At 43.6% G+C, this 22,436-nt stretch overlaps 1 protein-coding gene across 1 annotated transcript in view; it reads right to left on the reverse strand.

Annotated features, from left to right (window-relative positions):
* MFSD8 (major facilitator superfamily domain containing 8) overlaps positions 1-4,358 on the reverse strand; it is a 41,525-nt gene extending 37,167 nt beyond the window's left edge. Inside the window, exons 1-4 of the mRNA XM_073655764.1 lie at positions 4,073-4,358; positions 2,613-2,697; positions 1,622-1,707; positions 781-824 (exon numbers count right to left, since the gene is read on the reverse strand). Of these exons, the coding sequence (XP_073511865.1) occupies positions 781-824; positions 1,622-1,707; positions 2,613-2,674 (192 nt within the window). The 5' untranslated portion in view covers positions 2,675-2,697; positions 4,073-4,358. The remainder of the gene's footprint in view (positions 1-780; positions 825-1,621; positions 1,708-2,612; positions 2,698-4,072) is intronic.
* Positions 4,359-22,436: the final 18,078 nt, after the last annotated feature.

Below are 22,436 nucleotides of genomic sequence, written 5' to 3' on the forward strand. Positions count from 1 at the left end.
TCCCCGGTTATATTATAGATAGTATTTTAGCCATGTGGGTATGGTTCTAAACTCTTCTTCATTTGATGTCTTCTTTAGTACCATGCTCACTTGGCTAAAAATATAAGCTTTATATACAGACAAAAGGGTCCATATTTCAGGAATGGAGAGGCACAGGAGTAAAATAAAAACAAGACCAGTGTCATTTACACCAAATAAAAAAAAAAAAAATACATATTTATGGCAAATAACAGACCACCCCATGTCTTTTGAGGGCTGGTGATGTCAAGCCTTAGTCCACAGTGACATCGTCTGGCATCACTGCAGCAGAGGGGAGGTTAAAAAGGTTGTCCACCTTTGTGTACAATATTTATTCTTATCTGTCAGTAGAATCAACCCTCCTAAGTAGGGATTAGCGGACTCCTGGAAGTTCGGGTTCTGGTACCCGACCCGAACATTATCTCAAAGTTCGGTTCAGTACCAGAACCCCATTAAAAACAATGAGACCCAGACTTTTGAACTGGAAAATTCTCTCTCTCCTATGCTATAGACATGTAGGTCATAGAAAATAAGCCATGTTCACATGTAACACAGTAAAAAAAAAAAAATTGCCACGTTTTTATAGCATTTTTGAAAAACCTCATTAAAAAATACATTGTGAACGCATAGTGGAAAAACTGCCCCGTTGGTATTTACTTCCATGTAGGCAGACTGGAGCACCTGCTATAAACTTTTTCTATAGTTTATTTTAACCTTGTTAATTTTTTGTCAGTATATTTACTAAAAACAAAGAACACTCACCTTTTGAAGATACGGCCAAATTGATGTCACCACAATTGAAAATCCTGGGGAAAAATATAATGTTTTCATTCATAAAATATAGGAATAAATACAGTAGTTTTGAAATATTAGTATATAAAAGTCAGTGTAATTTTTTTTTTTAACTCCTCTGAGACCCATGTATATCACATGTCAAGTGAAAGTGTATAAAGTGGGTTTAGTCACGCGGCTGATAACTACTGCAATTGAAGCGAGCTACAAAACAACTAGTTTAACCCCCCAGATTCCACAGTCACCATTTACTATGCCATCTAAGTAGTTATCTAGTGTAATCACATTGACCCACACCTGATGGCACAATGCTACTGAAGGCAGGGCACAATACTATTACAAAGTACAGTACCAGCAATCGCAAGTTCAAGAACCCTAATGTGACTCGGAAAAAAATTGGTATTGTTGCCTTCAAAACTGGTCTGAACTAAGAAAATATCACATTATATCTAAAGCAGCACGGTGCCCCTGTATATAGCACTATTGCTTTCCAGCGCTGACGGCCTGGGTTGAAATCCCACCAAGGGCAACATCTGCAAGGAGTTTGTATGTTCTCCCCGTGTTTGTGTAGGTTTCCTCCCACACTCCAAAGACATACTGATAGGGAATTTATATTGTGAGCCCCAATGAGGACTGCGATGATGTTGTATGTAAAGCGCTGTGAATATGATGGCGCTATATAAGTGTAATAAACAATTATATTTTAGGATGAATATAAAGAAAAAATAATACAAGAATTATCTTTTTTTTTTATTTTTTATATCGTCTCCCAAAATAAAAAAGAATTTAAAGTTAGGAAAGAAGTACTCGCCCACACTGCTGAGGAACATGGTGAGGTACATGACTCGGATGGACCTCCATCTGCTTTTATGTTCCTGTTGTGTTTCCACAATGAATCTGTAAAAGAATTTAAAAAAAAAAGAGTGAATGTAAAAAGATACTTAAGCCATAGCATATAGAATAAAACAGAAACGTTCTCAAATTCCCATGGGTTTTATCGGATACTACTTTGGAATCTCTCAATGGGGCTGCAATGTAAGACAAATGTCTACAAGTAAGCGGCTACATCTCTTATTATGAAAGCTTGTAATCATGACATTATGTTGTTTTCCAGCCTCGGCACACATGGAGGACCATGACAGAAAACAGCTATAACGGGATGTGCTCCAGCATATATTGTCAATTCTTTATTTTAATGGTATGTTCACACTGCGTTTTTTTGAGGAGTCTGTAGGATCAGGCCTGTTGTGAAAACCTTCTGAAAAATCACTAAAAATAATAGAAAGACTCTTCATATCTATTTCTATTGATAAATGACTTGCTGGTCACACATTCCAGCTTTATATAGATTACTAGCTTCCAAAAACACCAAACACATAAAAGAAGTGAACAAACTATTCTTCAGGCCGCTCCATACTATAATAAATAAAAGAAGTCAATGGGAAGACTCAAAAGACGCCCTGACATTCGTATTTTTTTTTAGCATTCAGTAAGTATTATTGAGGCGTCTTCACCTCATTAAACTTTGACATTTTACTCTTAAATGGATTTAGAAAAAAATCAAGACAGTAGTACATCGCCACAATGTTAAGATGTTAAATCGCTTATAGAAGACATTAACAAAAAACATCAAGCAAAGACCAAATAGAAGGAGCAATTCCTGAAGTCTTTTCCTCTTGAAAAACTCACAGTTTTTGACCGCTTCAAAAGAAAACTCTGTGTGTATATATCTTTATAAGGCACAAAACAGATGTAGTGAGAAATGTCCCAGGCCTAGGAACGCCATTGCTTTGTGAACTTACCCAGGATCTGAGGATGGCAGCAATGGTGAGCGCTCATCATCTTCATCTACTACTGACGCCATGGTATCCACCAGTGGAGCTTTCTCTACATGAGATGAACAATGAACCAGAGAAAAATGACCAAAAACAGAAAATGGAAAAGAGCAAGAGCGTTACACAGGAAACCATTAAAGGGGTACCATTCTTTCAGAGAAGCAACTAAACACGGCCAAATCTGGCCCACAGGGTGGTTTTATTTGGTCCGAAACACCAGAACCGCCACGACTATGTGGGGCCCGTTATTCCACGCGGAGGACTATGTGGGGCCCTCTGTGTGTTTGAGTTTGGCATCCCTGAACTAAAATAAGCAATTAGCTCTCCTGTCATTTACTGATCGCTGCTTAGCGTTAGAGTTTTCTGGGGATGGCCAATATGTGCCGCTATTTCAGATTTCTTTCTTGTATTTCTGTTCGGCCATCTTTGTAGGGCCCGACTATTCCCTGCTCTCTATGTGTACATGCCAGACACAATAAAGAGGCGACTGGTCATATGGGTGCAGGCTGAATACTCGCTCACAAACCAATACAAAATGTAATTTTACAATAAAAGCAGATCCGTCACCAGGTTTCACAATACAAATTGCATACGTTATTAAACAGATCTTGATGAGACCTGATGGACTTATTTTGATAACACAATGGTTGTATTAATTCTGATACCAAACAGGCTTTCTGGACTCCTCGTATAATGTTCCAGTACTCTATGTGACTGCTGTTTGCAATTTGCATACTTGTGGTTATGTGCCGACTAGCGACTTTTCCTGCTTCTCTCAATGTTCTATTGATAGTGATGAAATACGCAAATCACATATTTGCTGTTACATGACGAAAGCTCCAGCCGGCAATAAAGCAGAATCCTGACAGTGAGCATACTGCAAGCAGCAGTCACATGGAGCAGTGCTCCTCAGCTCCAGTCCTCAAGGCCCACCACCATGTTCTCAGGATTTCCTTAGTATTGCTCAGTTGATATAAGGAAACCATGATCAGAGAGGCAGAGACTTGGCAAGTGCTCCAACCACACGGAAAGCACTTCAGCTTCATTTGCATATGGTATATAAGCTGTTTTTTTACAGTAGTGGAGAAACAGATTGCTTAAGTAAATTACAGATTGCCTTAGGTTTCACATACAGGAAGACATTCCACATAAGAACCTAAAGAGTCCGGCCCCTGTAATCAGAGATTTGTTCATCTGTACTACTTCAATCACTGCTGGGAAAAGTAGTGGCCGAGGTCACAGTCACTAAGGAGAGGTAGTTTTCTTAAGGTCCTCCACAGCCAGGATCCCTGAGGATATAACAGCTCCCAGAGCCTTATCACAGCTATGTGTCACTCAGGTAATGGAGGCTACAATGACAGCACAAATCAGCCAGGACACAATGCGCTTCATGTCAACTGCACAGGACTGAGAGGGGCTGTCCTTACCTACGTGCAGCCTGCACTCAGCACTGGAGCACCTGCCTTACATCGTGAGCCCCGCACCGATCACCTCTCACTCTGCTCCAGAGCTCAGGACAGAGTGCACACACGTCAAATGACAGCACACAGCGCTTCCGCCCTTCCCCGACATCTTTGTTAAGGGCAAAACACATTTCTAGCAGCAAAGAAAGAAGTTTTCTCTTCTTGCTGTAATGAGTCACGTATGTTTGTAGTCACATGGCGCAACAGCGGTATAGTGTAGTCCATGACTGGCGCTGCGGGAATGCGGGCTGAGCACTGCACATGCGCAGTGTGGCTAGGCTTGCGCTTGCTCTCCAGTGCGGTCCTCGCCAGTCCTTGTCCTGCCGGGGCTGGTACAGCCTCAGTATTGGGCAGCCGTGATCCTGTTCTCTACAAGACGATGCTGAATTCTTATTATTCACATTTTCTTTTTTACAACTTTAATAAGGAACAGAAATGATCACAATAATAAAATACAGCATAGCGCTGCACACTGACATGAATACTTAAAAGCAGGTACAAAAAATATAAAAATTGGCACATAAATGGGCATTAAAGCGGGCACTAAAAGGTGTTCTCCAAAGGGTTAAATGACTTTGGGCCCCTGATCTTACAGAGTTGCTTACTTTTATGTGCACTTTTGATTGATTACATAAAAAACAATGGTAACTGTTACATGTATCTTAGGTGTTGCACAACCAAATAATTGAGCCGGACTAAACACTGGCATACCTGCAAAGTGTAAGAGCATGTTCACATTATGGTCATTTCACAGACAAAACCCCAAAAATTCCAAAATGAGCATTTACCCTAAAGCAGTGTTCCCCTACTCCAATCCTCAAGGCCCACCAACAGATCATGTTTTCAGGATTTCCTTAGTATTGCACAGGTGATGGAATTATTACCTATGCTGGTGATGTAATTATCACCTGAGCAATACTAAGGAAATCCTGAAAACATGACCTGTTGGTGGGCCTCGAGGACTATAGTTGAGGAACCCTGCCCTAAAGCAAGTAAATAGTAATAGTACACGTAAAAAGGCCACTATCAGGGCCATTACTACCCTTACTGGTGTATGGGGCCCAATGAGCAGAAGCACGGATCAGGCCTCTTTTTGCTACTGCTCACGGGGCCCCATGGGCAGGATTCAGCCGAATCAGTAACTGAATGTGCTTCTGAGGACACACGTTCAGTTAAAATCTATTGCCGTGCAGAAAGCTACCACCAGGTAAGGAGAAACGTTTTTTATTTTTTGTATGGGGCCAGGATGGAACATGATATGGAGCCTGGGGGCAGGATGGATAAACATGGGGCCAGGATGGGACATCACATGGGGTCTGGGGGCAGGATTGAGAAACATGGGGCAAGGATGGAAAATAATATTGGGCCAGGGTGCAGGATGGAGACACATGAGGCCAGGATGGGACATAATATGGTGCCTGGGTGCAGGAGAGAGTCACATGGAGCCAGGATCGGAAATAATATGGAGACAGGATGCAGACACTTTTGGCTAGGATGGGAAATAAAATGAGGTCTGGAAGTAGGATGGAGAAACATGGGGCCAGGATGGGAGAACATATGGGGGCAGGATGGAGACATATGGGGTCAGGATGGGAGGACATATGGTAACAGGATGGGAAAACATATAGGGGCAGGATGGGAGAACATATGAAGCCAGAATAGGAGAACATATGAGGGCCACTATGTGGTGGTAATATGTGGTCTGGTCACGGTGTGGTAGTATTTGTCCTTGTATGTGGTATTATTCGGTCACTATGTGATGGTAATTTGTGGTCCGGCGGTATTTGTCCCTTGTATGTGATATTATAGGTCATTTAAAAAAAAAAAAGTATGTGACTCATTCCCTTAAATAAAAAAAATACCTAAAAAGAGTATTGGATATTTTAAGAAATTTTTAATAGGTTAGAGTAGAGTAGGGCCCTGCCAAAAGATTTTACCTTATCATGGTGGCAGGCTTAAAAAATATTTTATCCAAAACAAAAGCTGCTGGCTATTTACAGTGGTGGGGAAAAGTGTTTGCTCCTCCTGATTTCTTATTCTTTTGCTTGTTGTCACACTTAAATGTTTCAGATCACAAAACAAATTTAAATATTAGACAAAGATAACACAAGTAAAGACGAAATGCAGCTTTTAAATGAAGGTCTTAATTATTAAGGGAAAAGGAAATCCAAACCTACAGGGCCCTGTGTAAAAAAGTGATTGCCCCCTAAACCTAATAACTGGTTGGGCCACCCTAAGCAGCAACAACTGCAATCAAGCATTTGCAATAACTGGCAATGAGTCTTTTACAACGCTCTGGAGGAATTTTGGCCCACTCATCTTTTCAAAATTGTTGTAATTCAGCCACATTGGAGGGTTTCCAAGCATGAACCGCCTTTTTAAGGTCATAACTCAATCGGATTAAGGTCCGGACTTTGACTAGTCCACTCCAAAGTCTTAATTTTGTTTTCCTTAAGCCATTCAGAGGTGGACTTGCTGGTGTGTTTTGGATCATTGTCCTGCTGCATAACCCAAGTGCGCTTAAGCTTGAGGTCATGAATAGTGTTGAGCGATACCTTCCGATATCAGGAAATATCGTATCGGATTGGATCGGGCCGATACCCAAAAAGTATCGGATATCGCCGATTCCGATACCGGAAACCAATGCAAGTCAATGGGACACAAATATCGGAATGAAAATAAACCCTTTCTTTCCTTGTAGGTTAATTCTACATGAAGGAAAACAACTAAGAATAATGTAGAATGACATGAAAAGCCGGCAATTCATCAGCGGCATACACCGGTACCCGACAATTTACAACAGAAAGAATAGAGCTTCACACATAGATTAGATAGATAGAAACATCTCAGTCACATATATATGAAGTACAGTGACAGTGTTGCTTACTGTACTTGTCATTTAGTGTAAAGGATTTATTAAAAAAAATATTAGTGTTTTCGTGCACCGTCTCTTTAAAAAAGCCGGCCGGCAATTCAGCAGCGGTACCCGACAATTTATAACAGACAGAATAGAGCTTCACACATAGATTAGATAGATAGAAACATGTCAGCCACATATATAAGAAGTACAGTGACAGTGTTGCTTACTGTACTTGTCATTTAGTGTAAAGGATTTATTTAAAAAAATAATAGTGTTTTCATGCACCGTCTCTTTAAGAAAGCCGGCCGGCAATTCAGCATCTGTACCCGACAATTTAGAATAGAAAGAATAGAGAATCACACATAGATTAGATAGATAGAAACATGTCAGTCACATATATATGAAGTACAGTGACAGTGTTGCTTACTGTACTTGTCATTTAGTGTAAAGGATTTATTAAAAAAAATATTAGTGTTTTCGTGCACCGTCTCTTTAAAAAAGCCGGCCGGCGATTCAGCATCTGTACCCGACAATTTATAACAGACAGAATAGAGCTTCACACATAGATTAGATAGATAGAAACATGTCAGTCACATATATATGAAGTACAGTGACAGTGTTGCTTACTGTACTTGTCATTTAGTGTAAAGGATTTATTTAAAAAAATAATAGTGTTTTCATGCACCGTCTCTTTAAGAAAGCCGGCCGGCAATTCAGCATCTGTACCCGACAATTTAGAATAGAAAGAATAGAGAATCACACATAGATTAGATAGATAGAAACATGTCAGTCACATATATATGAAGTACAGTGACAGTGTTGATTACTGTACTTGTCATTTAGTGTTAAAATAAAGGATTTATTTAAAAAAAAATTGGCGTGGGGTTCCCCTTAATTTTAGGCTCTAGCGGAGGTTAAGCAGACAGCTGGGGCAAATGTTTGAAGCCTGGGAAGGGGGTAATACCCACGGAGCTTCCCAGGCTACTAATATCAGCCCCCAGCTGAATACCTAGCCTTTACTAGCTATTAAAATGGGGGAACCCCCCCAAAAAAAATAACGTGGGGTCCCCCCTAATTAAATAGCTAGCACAGGCTAGGCAGACAGCTGGGGGCTGATATTAATAGCCCAGGAAGGGTGCCATGAATATTGGCCCCCTCCCAGGCTAGAAACACCAGCCGTCAGCCGCCCCAGAAATGGCGCATCCATAGGATGCGCCAATTCTGGCACTTAGCCTCGCTCTTCCACGCTGCCCTGGTGCGGTGGCAGGGGGTAATAGGGTTGGGGTTGATGTCAGCTTATAATGCCAGCTGACATCAAGCCCAGGTTAGTAATGGAGAGGCGTCTATAAGACACCCCCATTACTAACCCCATAGTCAAAGTTAAAAGAAAACACAAACACCCAGAATAAAGTCCTTTAATTGAAATAAAGACACAATTCTTTATTGTTCTAAATTAAACCATACTTACCATCACGCCCATTCCAGCTGAAGCCAACGATCTCCTGCAATAAAAGTAAAATAATAAAGCAACCTCATCCTTACCTTTCCATGGTTCCCACGACAGCTTCAGCTCTGCTACATCGAGATGACAGGCTGGACCGCAGCAGAACGCTGCCATCCAGCCTGTCATCCCGCAGACACTGAGAAGCGCAGGCATGCTTGCGCTCCTCAGTGTCTCTCTGTGACGTCATCCAGATGAGCCGAGTTCATGTCCAATGAACTCAGCTCACCTCATGCACGTCACTGACAGCGTGGGAAAATTCTCCTGCACTCAGCGCTTCAGCGTGAGAATTCTCCCACGCTGTCAGTGACATACATGAGGTGAGGTCATGTCCAATGAACTCAGCTCACCTCATGCACGTCACTGACAGCGTGGGAAAATTCTCACGCTGAAGTGCTGAGTGCAGGAGAATTTTCCCACGCTGTCAGTGACGTACATGAGGTGAGCTGAGTTCATTGGACATGACCTCGGCTCATCTGGATGCCGTCACAGCCAGACACTGAGGAGTGGAAGTATGCCTGCGCTTCTCAGTGTCTGCGGGATGACAGGATGGATGGCAGCGTTCTGCTGCGGTCCAGCCTGTCATCTCGATGTAGCAGAGCTGAAGCTGTCGTGGGAGCCATGGAAAGGTAAGGATGATGTTGCTTTATTATTTTTCTTTTATTGCAGGAGATCGTTGGCTTCAGCTGGAATGGGCGTGATGGTAAGTATGGTTTAATTTAGAACAATAAAGAATTGTGTGTTTATTTCAATTAAAGGACTTTTTTCTGGGTGTTGTGTTTTTTTAAATACTTTACTAGAAATTCATGGTGGTCATGTCTAATATTGGCGTGACCCCATGAATTTCGGGCTTAGGGCCAGCTAATAATGCCAAGCTGGCCTTAACCCCTTTATTACCCAGTGAGCCACCGCACCAGGGCCCTGGATGAGTTGGGTACAGCGCCAGAAGATGGCGCTTCTATGAACGCGCCATTTTCTGGGGCGGCTGCGGACTGCAATTTGCAGCGGGGGTGGCCCAGAAAGCTTGGGTCTCCCTGCGCTGCGGATTCCAGCCCCCAGCTGCCTAGTTGTATCTGGCTGGGCACAAAAATAGGGCGAAGCCCCACGCATTTTTTTTTTAAATTATTTCATGAAATTCATGGAATAATTAAGAAAAAAAGGGCTTCCCTATATTGTTGTGTCCAACCAGGTACAAATAGGCAGCTGGTGGTTGGGGGCAGCCCATTCCTGCCTGCTGTACCTGGCTGGACACAAATATAGTGCGAAGCCCCACGTCAATTTTTTTTTAATTATTTCATGAAATAATTTTTTTAAAAAAGGGCTTCCCTATATTGTTGTGTCTGGCCAGGTACAAATAGGCAGCTGGTGGTTGGGGGCAGCCCGTTCCTGCCTGCTGTACCTGACTGGACACAAATATAGGGCGAAGCCCCACGTCAATTTTTTTTTAAATAAATCCTTTATTTTAACACTAAATGACATTTGAGGAGTTAATAAAGATGCAGTCCCTAAATTATTATTTATTTTTTAATTAATTTTTCCCAAAACTTTTGACGTGGGCTTCGCCATATTTTTGTATGCCAGCCAGGTACAGCATCCAGCTTCTATGAACGCGCCATTTTCCAGGGTGGCTGCGGACTGCAATTTTCAGCGGGGGGGGGGGGGGGGCAGAAAGCTTGGGCCTCCCTGCGCTGCAGATTCCATCCCCCAGCTGCCTAGTTGTACCTGGCTGGACACAAAAATAGGGAGAAGCTTCACATATTTTTTTTTTTTAATTATTTCATGAAATTCATGAAATAATTAAGAAAAAAAGGGCTTCCCTATATTGTTGTGTCCGGCCAGGTACAAATAGGCAGCTGGTGGTTGGGAGCAGCCCGTTCCTGCCTGCTGTACCTGGCTGGACACAAATATAGTGCGAAGCCCCACGTCAATTTTTTTTTAATTATTTCAGGAAATTCATGAAATAATTAAAAAAAATTGATGTGGGGCTTCGCCCTATATTTGTGTCCAGTCAGGTACAGCAGGCAGGAACGGGCTGCCCCCAACCACCAGCTGCCTATTTGTACCTAGCCGGACACAACAATATAGGGAAGCCCTTTTTTTCTTAATTATTCCATGAATTTCATGAATTTAAAAAAAAAAAACGTGGAGCTTCGCCCTATTTTTGTGTCCAGCCAGGTACAACTAGGCAGCTGGGGGCTGGAATCTGCAGCGCAGGGAGGCCCAAGCTTTCTGGGCCCCACCCGCTGCAAATTGCAGTCCGCAGCCGCCCCGGAAAATGGCGCGTTCATAGAAGCGCCATCTTCTGGCGCTGTACCCAACTCATCCAGGGCCCTGGTGCGGTGGCTCACTGGGTAATAAAGGGGTTAAGGCCAGCTTGGCATTATCAGCTGGCCCTAAGCCCGAAATTCATGGGGTCACGCCAATATTAGACATGACCACCATGAATTTCTAGTAAAGTATTTAAAAAAAACACAAACACCCAGAAAAAAGTCCTTTAATTGAAATAAACACACAATTCTTTATTGTTCTAAATTAAACCATACTTACCATCACGCCCATTCCAGCTGAAGCCAACAATCTCCTGCAATAAAAGAAAAATAATAAAGCAACCTCATCCTTACCTTTCCATGGCTCCCACGACGGCTCCAGCTCTGCTACATCGAGATGACAGGCTGGACCGCAGCAGAACGCTGCCATCCAGCCTGTCATCCCGCAGACACTGAGAAGCGCAGGCATACTTCCACTCCTCAGTGTCTGGCTGTGACGGCATCCAGATGAGCCGACAATGAACTCGGCTCACCTCATGTACGTCACTGACAGCGTGGGAGAATTCTCCTGCACTCAGCGCTTCAGCGTGAGAATTTTCCCACGCTGTCAGTGACGTGCATGAGGTGAGGTCATGTCCAATGAACTCGGCGCACCTCATGCACGTCACTGACAGCGTGGGAAAATTCTCACGCTGAAGCGCTGAGTGCAGGAGAATTTTCCCACGCTGTCAGTGACGTGCATGAGGTGAGCTGAGTTCATTGGACATGACCTCGGCTCATCTGGATGCCGTCACAGCGAGACACTGAGGAGCGCAAGCATGCCTGCGCTTCTCAGTGTCTGCGGGATGACAGGCTGGATGGCAGCGTTCTGCTGCGGTCCAGCCTGTCATCTCGATGTAGCAGAGCTGAAGCTGTCCTGGGAACCATGGAAAGGTAAGGATGAGGTTGCTTTATTATTTTACTTTTATTGCAGGAGATCGTTGGCTTCAGCTGGAATGGGCGTGACTGTAAGTATGGTTTAATTTAGAACAATAAAGAATTGTGTCTTTATTTCAATTAAAGGACTTTTTTCTGGGTGTTTGTGTTTTTTTTAAATACTTTACTAGAAATTCATGGTGGTCATGTCTAATATTGGCGTGACCCCATGAATTTCGGGCTTAGGGCCAGCTGACAATGCCAAGCTGGCCTTAACCCCTTTATTACCCAGTGAGCCACCGCACCAGGGCCCTGGATGAGTTGGGTACAGCGCCAGAAGATGGCGCTTCTATGAACGCGCCATTTTCCGGGGCGGCTGCGGACTGCAATTTGCAGCGGGTGGGGCCCAGAAAGCTTGGGCCTCCCTGCGCTGCGGATTCCAGCCCCCAGCTGCCTTGTTGTACCTGGCTGGACACAAAAATAGGGCGAAGCCCACGTATTTTTTTTTTAAATTATTTCATGAAATTCATGGAATAATTAAGAAAAAAAGGGCTTCCCTATATTGTTGTGTCCGGCTAGGTACAAATAAGCAGCTGGTGGTTGGGGGCAGCCCGTTCCTGCCTGCTGTACCTGACTGGACACAAATATAGGGCGAAGCCCCACATAATTTTTTTTCAATTATTTCATGAATTTCCTGAAATAATTAAAAAAAAATTGACGTGGGGCTTTGCACTATATTTGGGTCCAGCCAGGTACAGCAGGCAGGAACGGGCTGCCCCCAACCACCAGCTGCCTATTTGTACCTGGTTGGACACAACAATATAGGGAAGCCCTTTTTTCTTAATTATTCCATGAATTTCATGAAATAATTAAAAAAAAAAAACGTGGAGCTTCTCCCTATTTTTGTGTCCAGCCAGGTACAACTAGGCAGCTGGGGGATGGAATCTGCAGCGCAGGGAGGCCCAAGCTTTCTGCCCCCCGCTGAAAATTGCAGTCCGCAGCCGCCCCGGAAAATGGCGCGTTCATAGAAGCTGGATGCTGTACCTGGCTGGCATACAAAAATATGGCGAAGCCCACGTCAAAAGTTTTGGGAAAAATTAATTAAAAAATAAATAATAATTTAGGGACTGCATCTTTATTAACTCCTCAAATGTCATTTAGTGTTAAAATAATGGATTTATTTAAAAAAAAAATGGCGTGGGATCCCCCATAATTTTAGTCTCTAGCGGAGGTTAAGCAGACGGCTGGGGCAGATGTTTGAAGCCTGGGAAGGGGGTAAAACCCACGGAGCTTCCCAGGCTACTAATATCAGCCCCCAGCTGAATACCTAGCCTTTACTAGCTATTAAAATGGGGGACCCCCCCCAAAAAAATGACGTGGGGTCCCCCCTATTTTAATAGCTAGCAAAGGCTAGGCAGACAGCTGGGGGCTGATATTAATAGCCCAGGAAGGGTGCCATGAATATTGGCCCCCTCCCAGGCTAGAAACACCAGTCGTCAGCCGCCCCAGAAATGGCGCATCCATAGGATGCGCCAACTCTGGCACTTAGCCTCGCTCTTCCACGCTGCCCTGGTGCGGTGGCAGGGGGTAATAGTGGTGGGGTTCATGTCAGCGCCAGCTGCCATGAAGCCCAGGTTAGTAATGATGGGCGTCTATAAGACACCCCCATTACTAACCTACAAAGTGTTAAAAAGAAAAAACACACTACACCCAGAAAAAAATAATTTATTTGAAATAAAACACACAATTTTATTTAATTCTTAGTTTACTAAAAATAATAGTTACCTGTCCACGTTCCTGCGCTGATCTCCCATGCACAGCTGTCACATCTGGAGATGGTGACAGCTGTGCATGGCTGCTGTAAGCTCACGCTGCCGGGAACACGTCCGCTCCCGGCAGCGGGAGCCACTGACTGAGGTCACCGGAGTGCATTCAGGCAGCGCAGCTCCGGAGACCTCCTTTACGGCACTGCTGTACCGTGGGAATTTCTCACGATACAGCAGGGCCGTAAAGGAGCTAACCGGAGCAGCGCTGCCTGAACTCCGGTGAACCCTTACGGCCCCGTCATTCTAGCGGCGGCAGCGGTTCAGAGCGGTCACATTCTATGTGGCTGCTCTGAACTGGAGATCTTCGTGGGACACTCGTGGACTGCTACGGAGGGGTAAGGATAAGGTTGTGGTTTATTATTTTATATTTTATTACAGGAGATCGATGGCTTCGGGGAATTAGGTGTCTTGGTGAGTATAAGTGTAGTTTTTTATTTTTTACTTTATTTTAGGTGGCGATCGGTGGGGACAGGTAATGTATGAACTAATTTCTTTTAGGTAACCACTGGCCACCAATGACATGTATTTAACATTTATTGGGGACACAGTAGGGCAATTTAAATAGCAGGATCAGTCTGATGGGAACTACTGCTCCCATCGAGCTGATCCTGCTGGCAGGAGTGGACGGGGGACAGACATAGGCCGATGGGAGTAGTAGTGTCACATCGGCCTATGTCTGCCTGCACGCACACACTCGTAGACATCGCACAGACACCACGCACACACACCCGCACAGACACCGCACACACTCGCAGACATCGCACAGACACCGCGCACACCCGCACAAACATCGCGCACACACCCCGCACACACCCGCAGACATCGCACAGACACCGCGCACACCCGCACAAACATCGCACACACACACTCCGCACACACACCCCGCACACACACTAATCATGACGGTCTGATCGTCTGGGAGGTGAGGCTGACCTGTGCGGCCGTGGGAAAGTTCATGTGAGTTCATGCAGTCAAGCATGAACTCACATGAACCCTCTGAGGGCACCGCGGCTAATTCAAATGAACAGCTGATCGACATCACCTGATACCTCAGCTGTTCATTTGAAATAACCGGCGGGAAAGCGCAGCACAGAACGGGAAAGCCGGCGGTGAAGTCTTTTCACTGCCGGCTTCCCCGCCCGGGTCCTTCACTCCCCGCTCCTTGAAGCTGCGCTCCCCGCCCGGTCCTAACTTACGATCGGGATGGGAGGTGGCGAGGGGAGCGGAGGATCGGGGTGGGAGGCTGCGGGGAAGCAGTATGGGGCTGTGTGATTGTTTAAAAGCCGGCGGCTTTATACCGCCCGCCGGCTTTTAAACAATCAGGAGAATTCTCCCCCGCTGGGATGGCATTCTGATGACAGGCTGGATCGCGCTGCCATCCAACTTGTCATCCTTCACAGACACTGCAGAGCGCAGGCATTATGGGAACTTCCGATTCCGGTATCCGATATTGTAAAAGTATCGGAATTAAGTATCGGAATTCCGATACCGCGAATATCGGCCGATACCCGATATTACAGTATCGGAATGCTCAACACTAGTCATGAACAGATGGCCGTACATTCTCCTTCAAGATTTTTTGGTAGACAGCAGAATTCATGGTTCCATTTACCACAGCAAGTCTTCCAGGTCCTGAAGCAGCAAAGCAGTCCCAGACCATCACACTACCACCACCATATTTTACTGTTGGTATGATGTTCCATTTCTGAAATGCTGTGTTACTTCTACGCCAGATGAAAAGGGACATGCACCTTCCAAAAAGTTCAACTTTTGTCTTGTCAATCCACAGAGTATTTTCCCAAAAGTCTTGGTGATTATCAAGATGTTTTCTGGCAAAACTGAGATGAGCCTTTATGTTATTTTTGCTCAGCAGTGGTTTTTGTCTTGAAACACTGCCATGCAGGTCATTTTTGCCCAGTCTCTTTCTTATGGTAGAGCCATGAACACTGACCTTAATTGAGGCAAGTGAGCCCTGAGGTTCTTTGGATGTTGTTGTGGGGTCTTTTGTGACCTCTTGGTTGAGTCGTCGCTGCGCTCTTGGGGTAATTTTGGTCAGATGGCCACTCCTGGGAAGGTTCACCACTGTTCCATTCTTTCGCCATTTGTGAATAATGGCTCTCACTGTGGTGTGTTTTGGATCATTGTCCTGCTGCATAACCCAAGTGCGCTTAAGCTTGAGGTTATGAACAGATGGCCGTACATTCTCCTTCAAGATTTTTTGGTAGACAGCAGAATTCATGGTTCCATTTACCACAGCAAGTCTTCCAGGTCCTGAAGCAGCAAAGCAGCCCCAGACCATCACACTACCACCACCATATTTTACTGTTGGTATGATGTTCCATTTCTGAAATGCTGTGTTACTTCTACGCCAGATGAAAAGGGACATGCACCTTCCAAAAAGTTCAACTTTTGTCTTGTCAATCCACAGAGTATTTTCCCAAAAGTCTTGGCGATTATCAAGATGTTTTCTGGCAAAACTGAGATGAGCCTTTATGTTATTTTTGCTCAGCAGTGGTTTTTGTCTTGAAACACTGCCATGCAGGCCATTTTGCCCAGTCTCCTTCTTATGGTAGAGCCATGAACACTGAACTTAGTTGAGGCAAGTGAGCCCTGAGGTTCTTTGGATGTTGTTGTGGGGTCTTTTGTGAACTCTTGGATGAGTCGTCGCTGCGCTCTTGAGGTAATTTTGGTCAGATGGCCACTCCTGGGAAGGTTCACCACTGTTCCAATCTTTCGCCATTTGTGAATAATGGCTCTCACTGTGGTTCGCTGGAGTCCCAAAGCTTTAGAAATGGCTTTAACACCTTTTCCAAACTGATTAGCAAAGTAATTGAGATCTCTAATTTCTTCCTGAATTTCTTTTGATCACAGCATGATGTCTAGCTTTTGAGGATCTTTTGGTCTACTTCACTTTATCAGGCAGGTCCTTTTTAAGTGATTTCTTGATTGAGAACAGATGTGGCAGTAATCAGGCCTGTTTGTGACTAGGGAAATTGATCTCAGCCTCCTTAAGATGTGATAAACCAGTTAGTTTATGTTTTATTGAGGGGCAATCACTTTTTCACACAGGGCCCTATAGGTTTGGATTTCTTTTTACCTTAATAATAAAGAACTTCATTTAAAAACTGCATTTTGTGTTTACTTGTGTTATCTTTGTCTATTATTTAAATTTGTTTTGTGATCTGAAACATTTACGTGTGACAAACATGCAAAACTATAAGAAATCAGGAAGGGGCAAACACTTTTTCACATGGGTCTAGGCGGAGTACTACTCTGTCTTCCAGAATCCTCAGATAATGTTCCCTAATGGACAGGGCCTGGATCTCACCGACTTCCTGTTATGGCTACGAGGACAGTCGCTTTCCAGGATAATTTATCCATCTGAATTTGGGCCATTAGTTAAAAAAGGTAGCATAGTCAGACCCTGTAATACAACATTCAGGTCCCAAGATGGAATTACATTAGATTTCCTTAGGTGTATTCTGGAAGCCACTGTCATAAATCTCTTTATTGGTGATTTGCCAAGTTCTGGTCAAAAAAGGAACTCAAGGCTGACACTTGGACTTTTTAGGCTACTAGGTCTTAACCCTTTTGACAGACCTTCCTGCAAAAAGTACAATATCCTGGTTAGGTCAGGACGAAATGGATCAAGGGGAGTAGATGCACACCATGAGGTGAAGGTCTTCCATATCTTACAGTAGATGGCATAGGTGACCTGTTTCCTGCTTTGTTGCAGGGTATGTATGACACTATCTGAGAGACCTCTAGCTTTCAGAATTGAGGCTTCAGAAGACAGTCTGGCAGGCATAGACTCTAGGGGGCAGGATGATATATTGGACCTTGATGTAGAAGATTGTGGTTTGGAGGAAGGATAAGAGGATCCTCTGCTCTCAGGATGTACAATGCTCCAAACCAGCTCTTCTTTGGCCACAGAGGTGAAATCAGAATAGTTTTGACTTTCTCCCTTCTGATTTTTTGCAGTGTCCTTGGTAGCAAGGGAATTGGAGGAAATGCATAGGCCAGCCTGAACGTCCAAGGGTGAGCAATGCATCTACCTTTGACAGAGCATTGTTTGGGTTTAGGGAGAAGTAAAGATCTAATTTTGCGTTCTGCTGACTTGCAAATAGGTCTATGTCTGGATGACCCCATTTCTTGGTTAGCATTTGAAAAATTTTTGTACTGAGGCTCCATTCTCGCGGATTTATATCTGTTCTGCTTAAGAAGTCTGCCTGAATATTGTCGGATCCTTTTAGGTGAAGGGCCGACAAGGACAGTAGGTGAGGTTGTGCCCAACAAAAAAATTCTTGCCGAAACTTCTCGCAGGCTCCCTTATTTTGTGCTCCCCCGATGACATAGGTGAACCACTGTAGTCAAATTGTCGGAGTAGATTCTGACATGGGTTCCCTGCATAAAGATTTTGCTGATCTGAGAGCTTCTTCCACAGCTCTTAATTCTCTGATGTTTGAGGACTGCCCGTTGATGTCTAGACACCTTGGAAAGTGACCTGAGATATATCCGCTTCCCAACCACTCTTTGTAAGGTAAGCGGATTATTTTGCCGAATGAGCATGGAGCTCTGTCCCATTGAGAAAGAATGCATGTAGGACTCTTGTATGAGCCTGAGCCCAGGGAACTGCTTGGATGCATGATGTCATAGACCCCAGGACTGACATAGCGAATCTTATCGACACCGTCTTTTGGTTTCTTAGGATTCGGACTTTGGATCTTATATGCATCTCTTTGGGTACTGGAAGAGAAAAGATTTTATCCTGGGAATTTAGGAGGGTTCCTAAGAAGACTTTTTTTTGGTGGAAGGAGTAAAGTTTGATTTTTCTTGATTTATGATCCAACCTAAGGATGTTAGAATCTGGAGAGCTGACTGGAGATAATCTCTGAGACATGAAACAGAGGGAGCCATAATTAGAAAATTGCCCAGATAAGGGATAATGCAAATATTTTGCTTCCTGATAAACACTACCACCTCTGCCATGATTTTCGTGAATATTCGAGGAGCTGAAGAAATCCTGCAAGGAAGGACATTGAACTGAAAATGCCGAACTTCTTGACCCAGAAATACCGCAAATCTCAGGAATCTTCGATAATCTGGATGTATGGGCGCCTAATAGTAAGCATCTTGTAGATCGACAGTTGCCATGACACAGTCTCTGCCTATTAATGAGACCGTGGATCTTATAGATTCCATTTTGAATCTTCTGCATTTGAGATGATGATTCAGGCTCTTTAGATTTATGATGATTTTGTAGGCCCCATTTGTTTTTTTCATGAGAAATAGGTGGGAATAAATGGCCCTTGCCCTGTTCCGCATTTGGAACTGACGAAATTACGCCCGATGGTCCTGGAGCCCTGAGATTAAGATCTTCTGTAACTTCAAAGATGGTATTGATGTTACTTCCAGCTTTTGAGGGGGTAAAGAGGAGAACTCTATTTTTGTTCCTACTCTGACTGATTCTAGAATCTTCTGATTGGAAGATATTTTCTGCCACTAAGAGAACTCCAAAATTCTACCTCCTGTTTGGCGTCATTGTCTTGCTTGATGTTGATTCTGAAAGATATTTCTTCCTCTACCTCCTTTGGGATAACTCCAGCGACCTGATTTACCTTTCACTCTATATTGCGGGGTCTGAGACTGTGGTGGACAAAACGATCTTCTTTTGAAGGTTTTTGGTTCAGGAACCAACTTCTTCTTATCTGCCGCTTTTCTAATAGATCATCCAGAGCTGGACCAAATACGTATTCTCCTTTAAAAGGGATAGAGCACAATTTTGATTTAGATATAATATCCCTGCTCCACATTTTTAACCAGAGGGCTCTTCTTGTTGTATTTGATAGGAAGAAAATCTTGCAGCTATCTGAACAGACTCTGCTGAAGTATCAGCTAGGAATCCTGTCGTCTTCTGAAGAAGAGGAAATGAGGCCAACAAGTCTTCTCTTGGGGTGCCACCACTGATATGATCTTACAATTGTAACTTGTAACCAATGGAACATGGTCCTTGTAATACATGTGTCACGGGTTTACTGCAACAGAGGAGCCAGAAGACCGCGCCGTCTCATTTTTCCTACTCCTGCACTGACTAGGACTTATCCTTCATATTAAATGGTGCAGGTTTCTTCTAGCAGTGCAGGAATTAATCTGCTCAGTTGAGAGCTCCTGGAAGCTTACCTGCATTAAGGCTCTCAGCTATTCACTGTTGGCCATTCCCCTCTCCTACATATACACTGGACTCTTGGAAGCAGGCATTGCCAGAGCTAGCTTCATTGCTGCATGGTTCAGGAGTTAGTGGAGAGTTGTTGTTTGAGAAGGCGTTTGGTGGATGTATCCAAGACTGTTGCATGGTTTTGGTTGTGTGCAAATCCTCTCCTCTTACTTATGTTTTTCTCCCATCCTCCACTCCCTGGTGTTTTCCTCTGTTGTTTGTGTGAGCATATTTGCATGATTGGTATTTTCCTTTATCCCTGTTCATATTACTTTATTAGTCTGGTTGGTGTATTGCCATACACCACTACTCCCCTCTTCCCTGGGTGGGGGAAGGGAACAGATTGAGGGCAGATTCAGGAGCTCAGCAAGGAAAGTGGCCCTGGCATCTTCACCTTCAGAAGTAATCCGGGGAACATGGATAGCTAGGGCGCCCCCTAGCATTAAGGCCGGGAAGGAGCCCTGGGATACTCGACAGTCTGAGAACAGGTGGACGCGACATTAGTTTTTAGTGAGACCGCCAATGTCTCCCAAGACATCTCAACAGGCTATCCATCTTTCGTTCTAGCAGATCTTTGAGCTGGGAAGAGCCTTCAAACAGTAATGTGGTTTTCTTTGCTACCTTAGCCACCTGGATATCGACTTTAGGAATCTCCATCCAGCATTTGGCGATGTCTTCATCTAACGGAAATCTATAATTCAATTCTCCCAGAATGTTTAGATGTCTTTCTGGGAACTCCCACTCATCCAGAATTAAATTCTGTACAGTATCATGAATGGGAAACACCATCTTCCTTTTTGATCTTAATTCTCCAAACATTTCATCCTGGATTGTCCGGGTCATTTTGTCCTCTTCTACTCCCATTGTATTCCTTACTGCCAATAAGAGCTCCTCCATGTCTTCAGATGAAAAATAATTATTTTTATCATCCTGGTCTGAACTGCAATTCAAAGTAACTTCTTCTTCTAACCATTCCTCAGGGACAGATGCCTCGGTATCAGAATCGGAACTATCCCTTGGGTCATATTTCCTCTTTTTTCCTCGATAGAGCCCCAGTAAAGAATTGAGAGAATGAAGCAAGGGAAGATTGAATCTCCTGATGCACCATTCCTCTTACTTCTTCCATCAGGGAGGGTTGCTTCTCTTTAAAAATCTTTGCTGTGCACCGCTGGCATAACGTATTTTTATGGGCAGATGAGAGTTTATTACAAATGGGAAATTTGCGATTTGTATTCTTATCTTTAGCCTTTGGCGCAGGATCCTTGTCCTCCTAAAAGAAAAGTGGAGATGACATGAGGACGGATCCTGCACGAAAGAGGAAACTACCCATACCTGCAATACTCACTGGGCCTGGGTTCGCGTCAGGCTCTGCAGATGCAGCTCTAAGGGTAGATGCACTCTCCATCACTAGAACCTTAGAACTACCTTATATTTGATCCTGACTGAAGACATCATAAGTAAAGGGAGAACTGGAAAGACACAAAGTGCAAAAATAGGGTCTTATCTGGCTAACAATAGAGAACATAACTTATTAGTGCTCACCTGTTCGGGTTGTGTGCACACAACCACTAATAACGCTTAGGCTGCTGCAGACCCATGAGGGGATGAAAATGCAGGTAATGGAGAAACAAATGGGTTAATTCTGCGCTGCCATGTAGAAAGGATGAGGGATGCCAATCTGGTGTAAGTGGTTTATTTAGTCAAAGCATTTTAAAGTGTACAAACTTCTTCCTCAGGACAACCACGATAGGATCAAATATAAGCCAGAGACAGTCACCCAGCGCACTCCCATCTAATGAGATGAGACTTCTCCTCCTCCATCAACAAGGTCCTGCTATGATTGGGCACTTTGATATAGTTTTGGCAGGTAACCAACCTCCTGTGGTGCTGTCGTGGAGGGGATTAGAGAAAAAGGCAGAAAAAAAAATGCAGAATTTACGCTATATGTGAACACTGCCTCAGCGTTACATTTTTATTACTTTATGTGTTTAATTCAGAAAAAAATATCAATCACGCCATTTTTTTTACACCATTTGCTGATCCCAGTAAATAATTTAATCACTGTGATGCGACGGTTATTACAATTACAGGGACACCAAATATGTCCATGTTATTTGCTGACTTGTGATGTTATTTTTTTTAAAAAAAGGCAAACTAAACATGACATTATTTTAAGCATTTTTCATTATTTTTTAATAATTTGATAGGATAAAAAAAAAAATCACTTTTATTCTCCCTCTAGAATATAGAAACATAGAAATACTCTGTTGTGCACAGCGTATCAGTACAATCTGCCTGTGGAGTCAGAGCCTGCTATGCAGATCAAGTACACAAAATTCTCCCCCTTACATCACCAGAGGTTGTGGCTCAGTTACTTTAGCTCCTGCCTGTAAAGTTGAGGGTTGTGAATTAGTTTACACGGGAGACTCACAAAATAAATAAAAGTACTTTTTTGCAATTGCTTTTTATGATTTTTAGCAGTTTCATAGGAACAAAAAAAAATCTGACTTTTTCTTCGCCTCAGTATACTGGGAACATAAAAATGCATTGAAATATACAATATATCTCTATGTACATACATAATCTGCTTCTGGGTTCACTGCCTGCAATACAGGTCAAGATTATCAAATTCTCCTATGTTTATCATTGTGAGTTGTGGCTCATAGATCACACTGCTGCCTATGAACATTGAGGTGTGAGTTTGACTCCTGTAGAGACTGGTCACAGGAGAAGCAGTGAGCTTTG

The sequence above is a fragment of the Phyllobates terribilis genome, unplaced genomic scaffold (genome assembly GCF_046119375.1).
Source record: "Phyllobates terribilis strain yellow unplaced genomic scaffold, ASM4611937v1 Scaffold_1__5_contigs__length_1240528914, whole genome shotgun sequence".
Classification (NCBI taxonomy): domain Eukaryota; kingdom Metazoa; phylum Chordata; class Amphibia; order Anura; family Dendrobatidae; genus Phyllobates; species Phyllobates terribilis.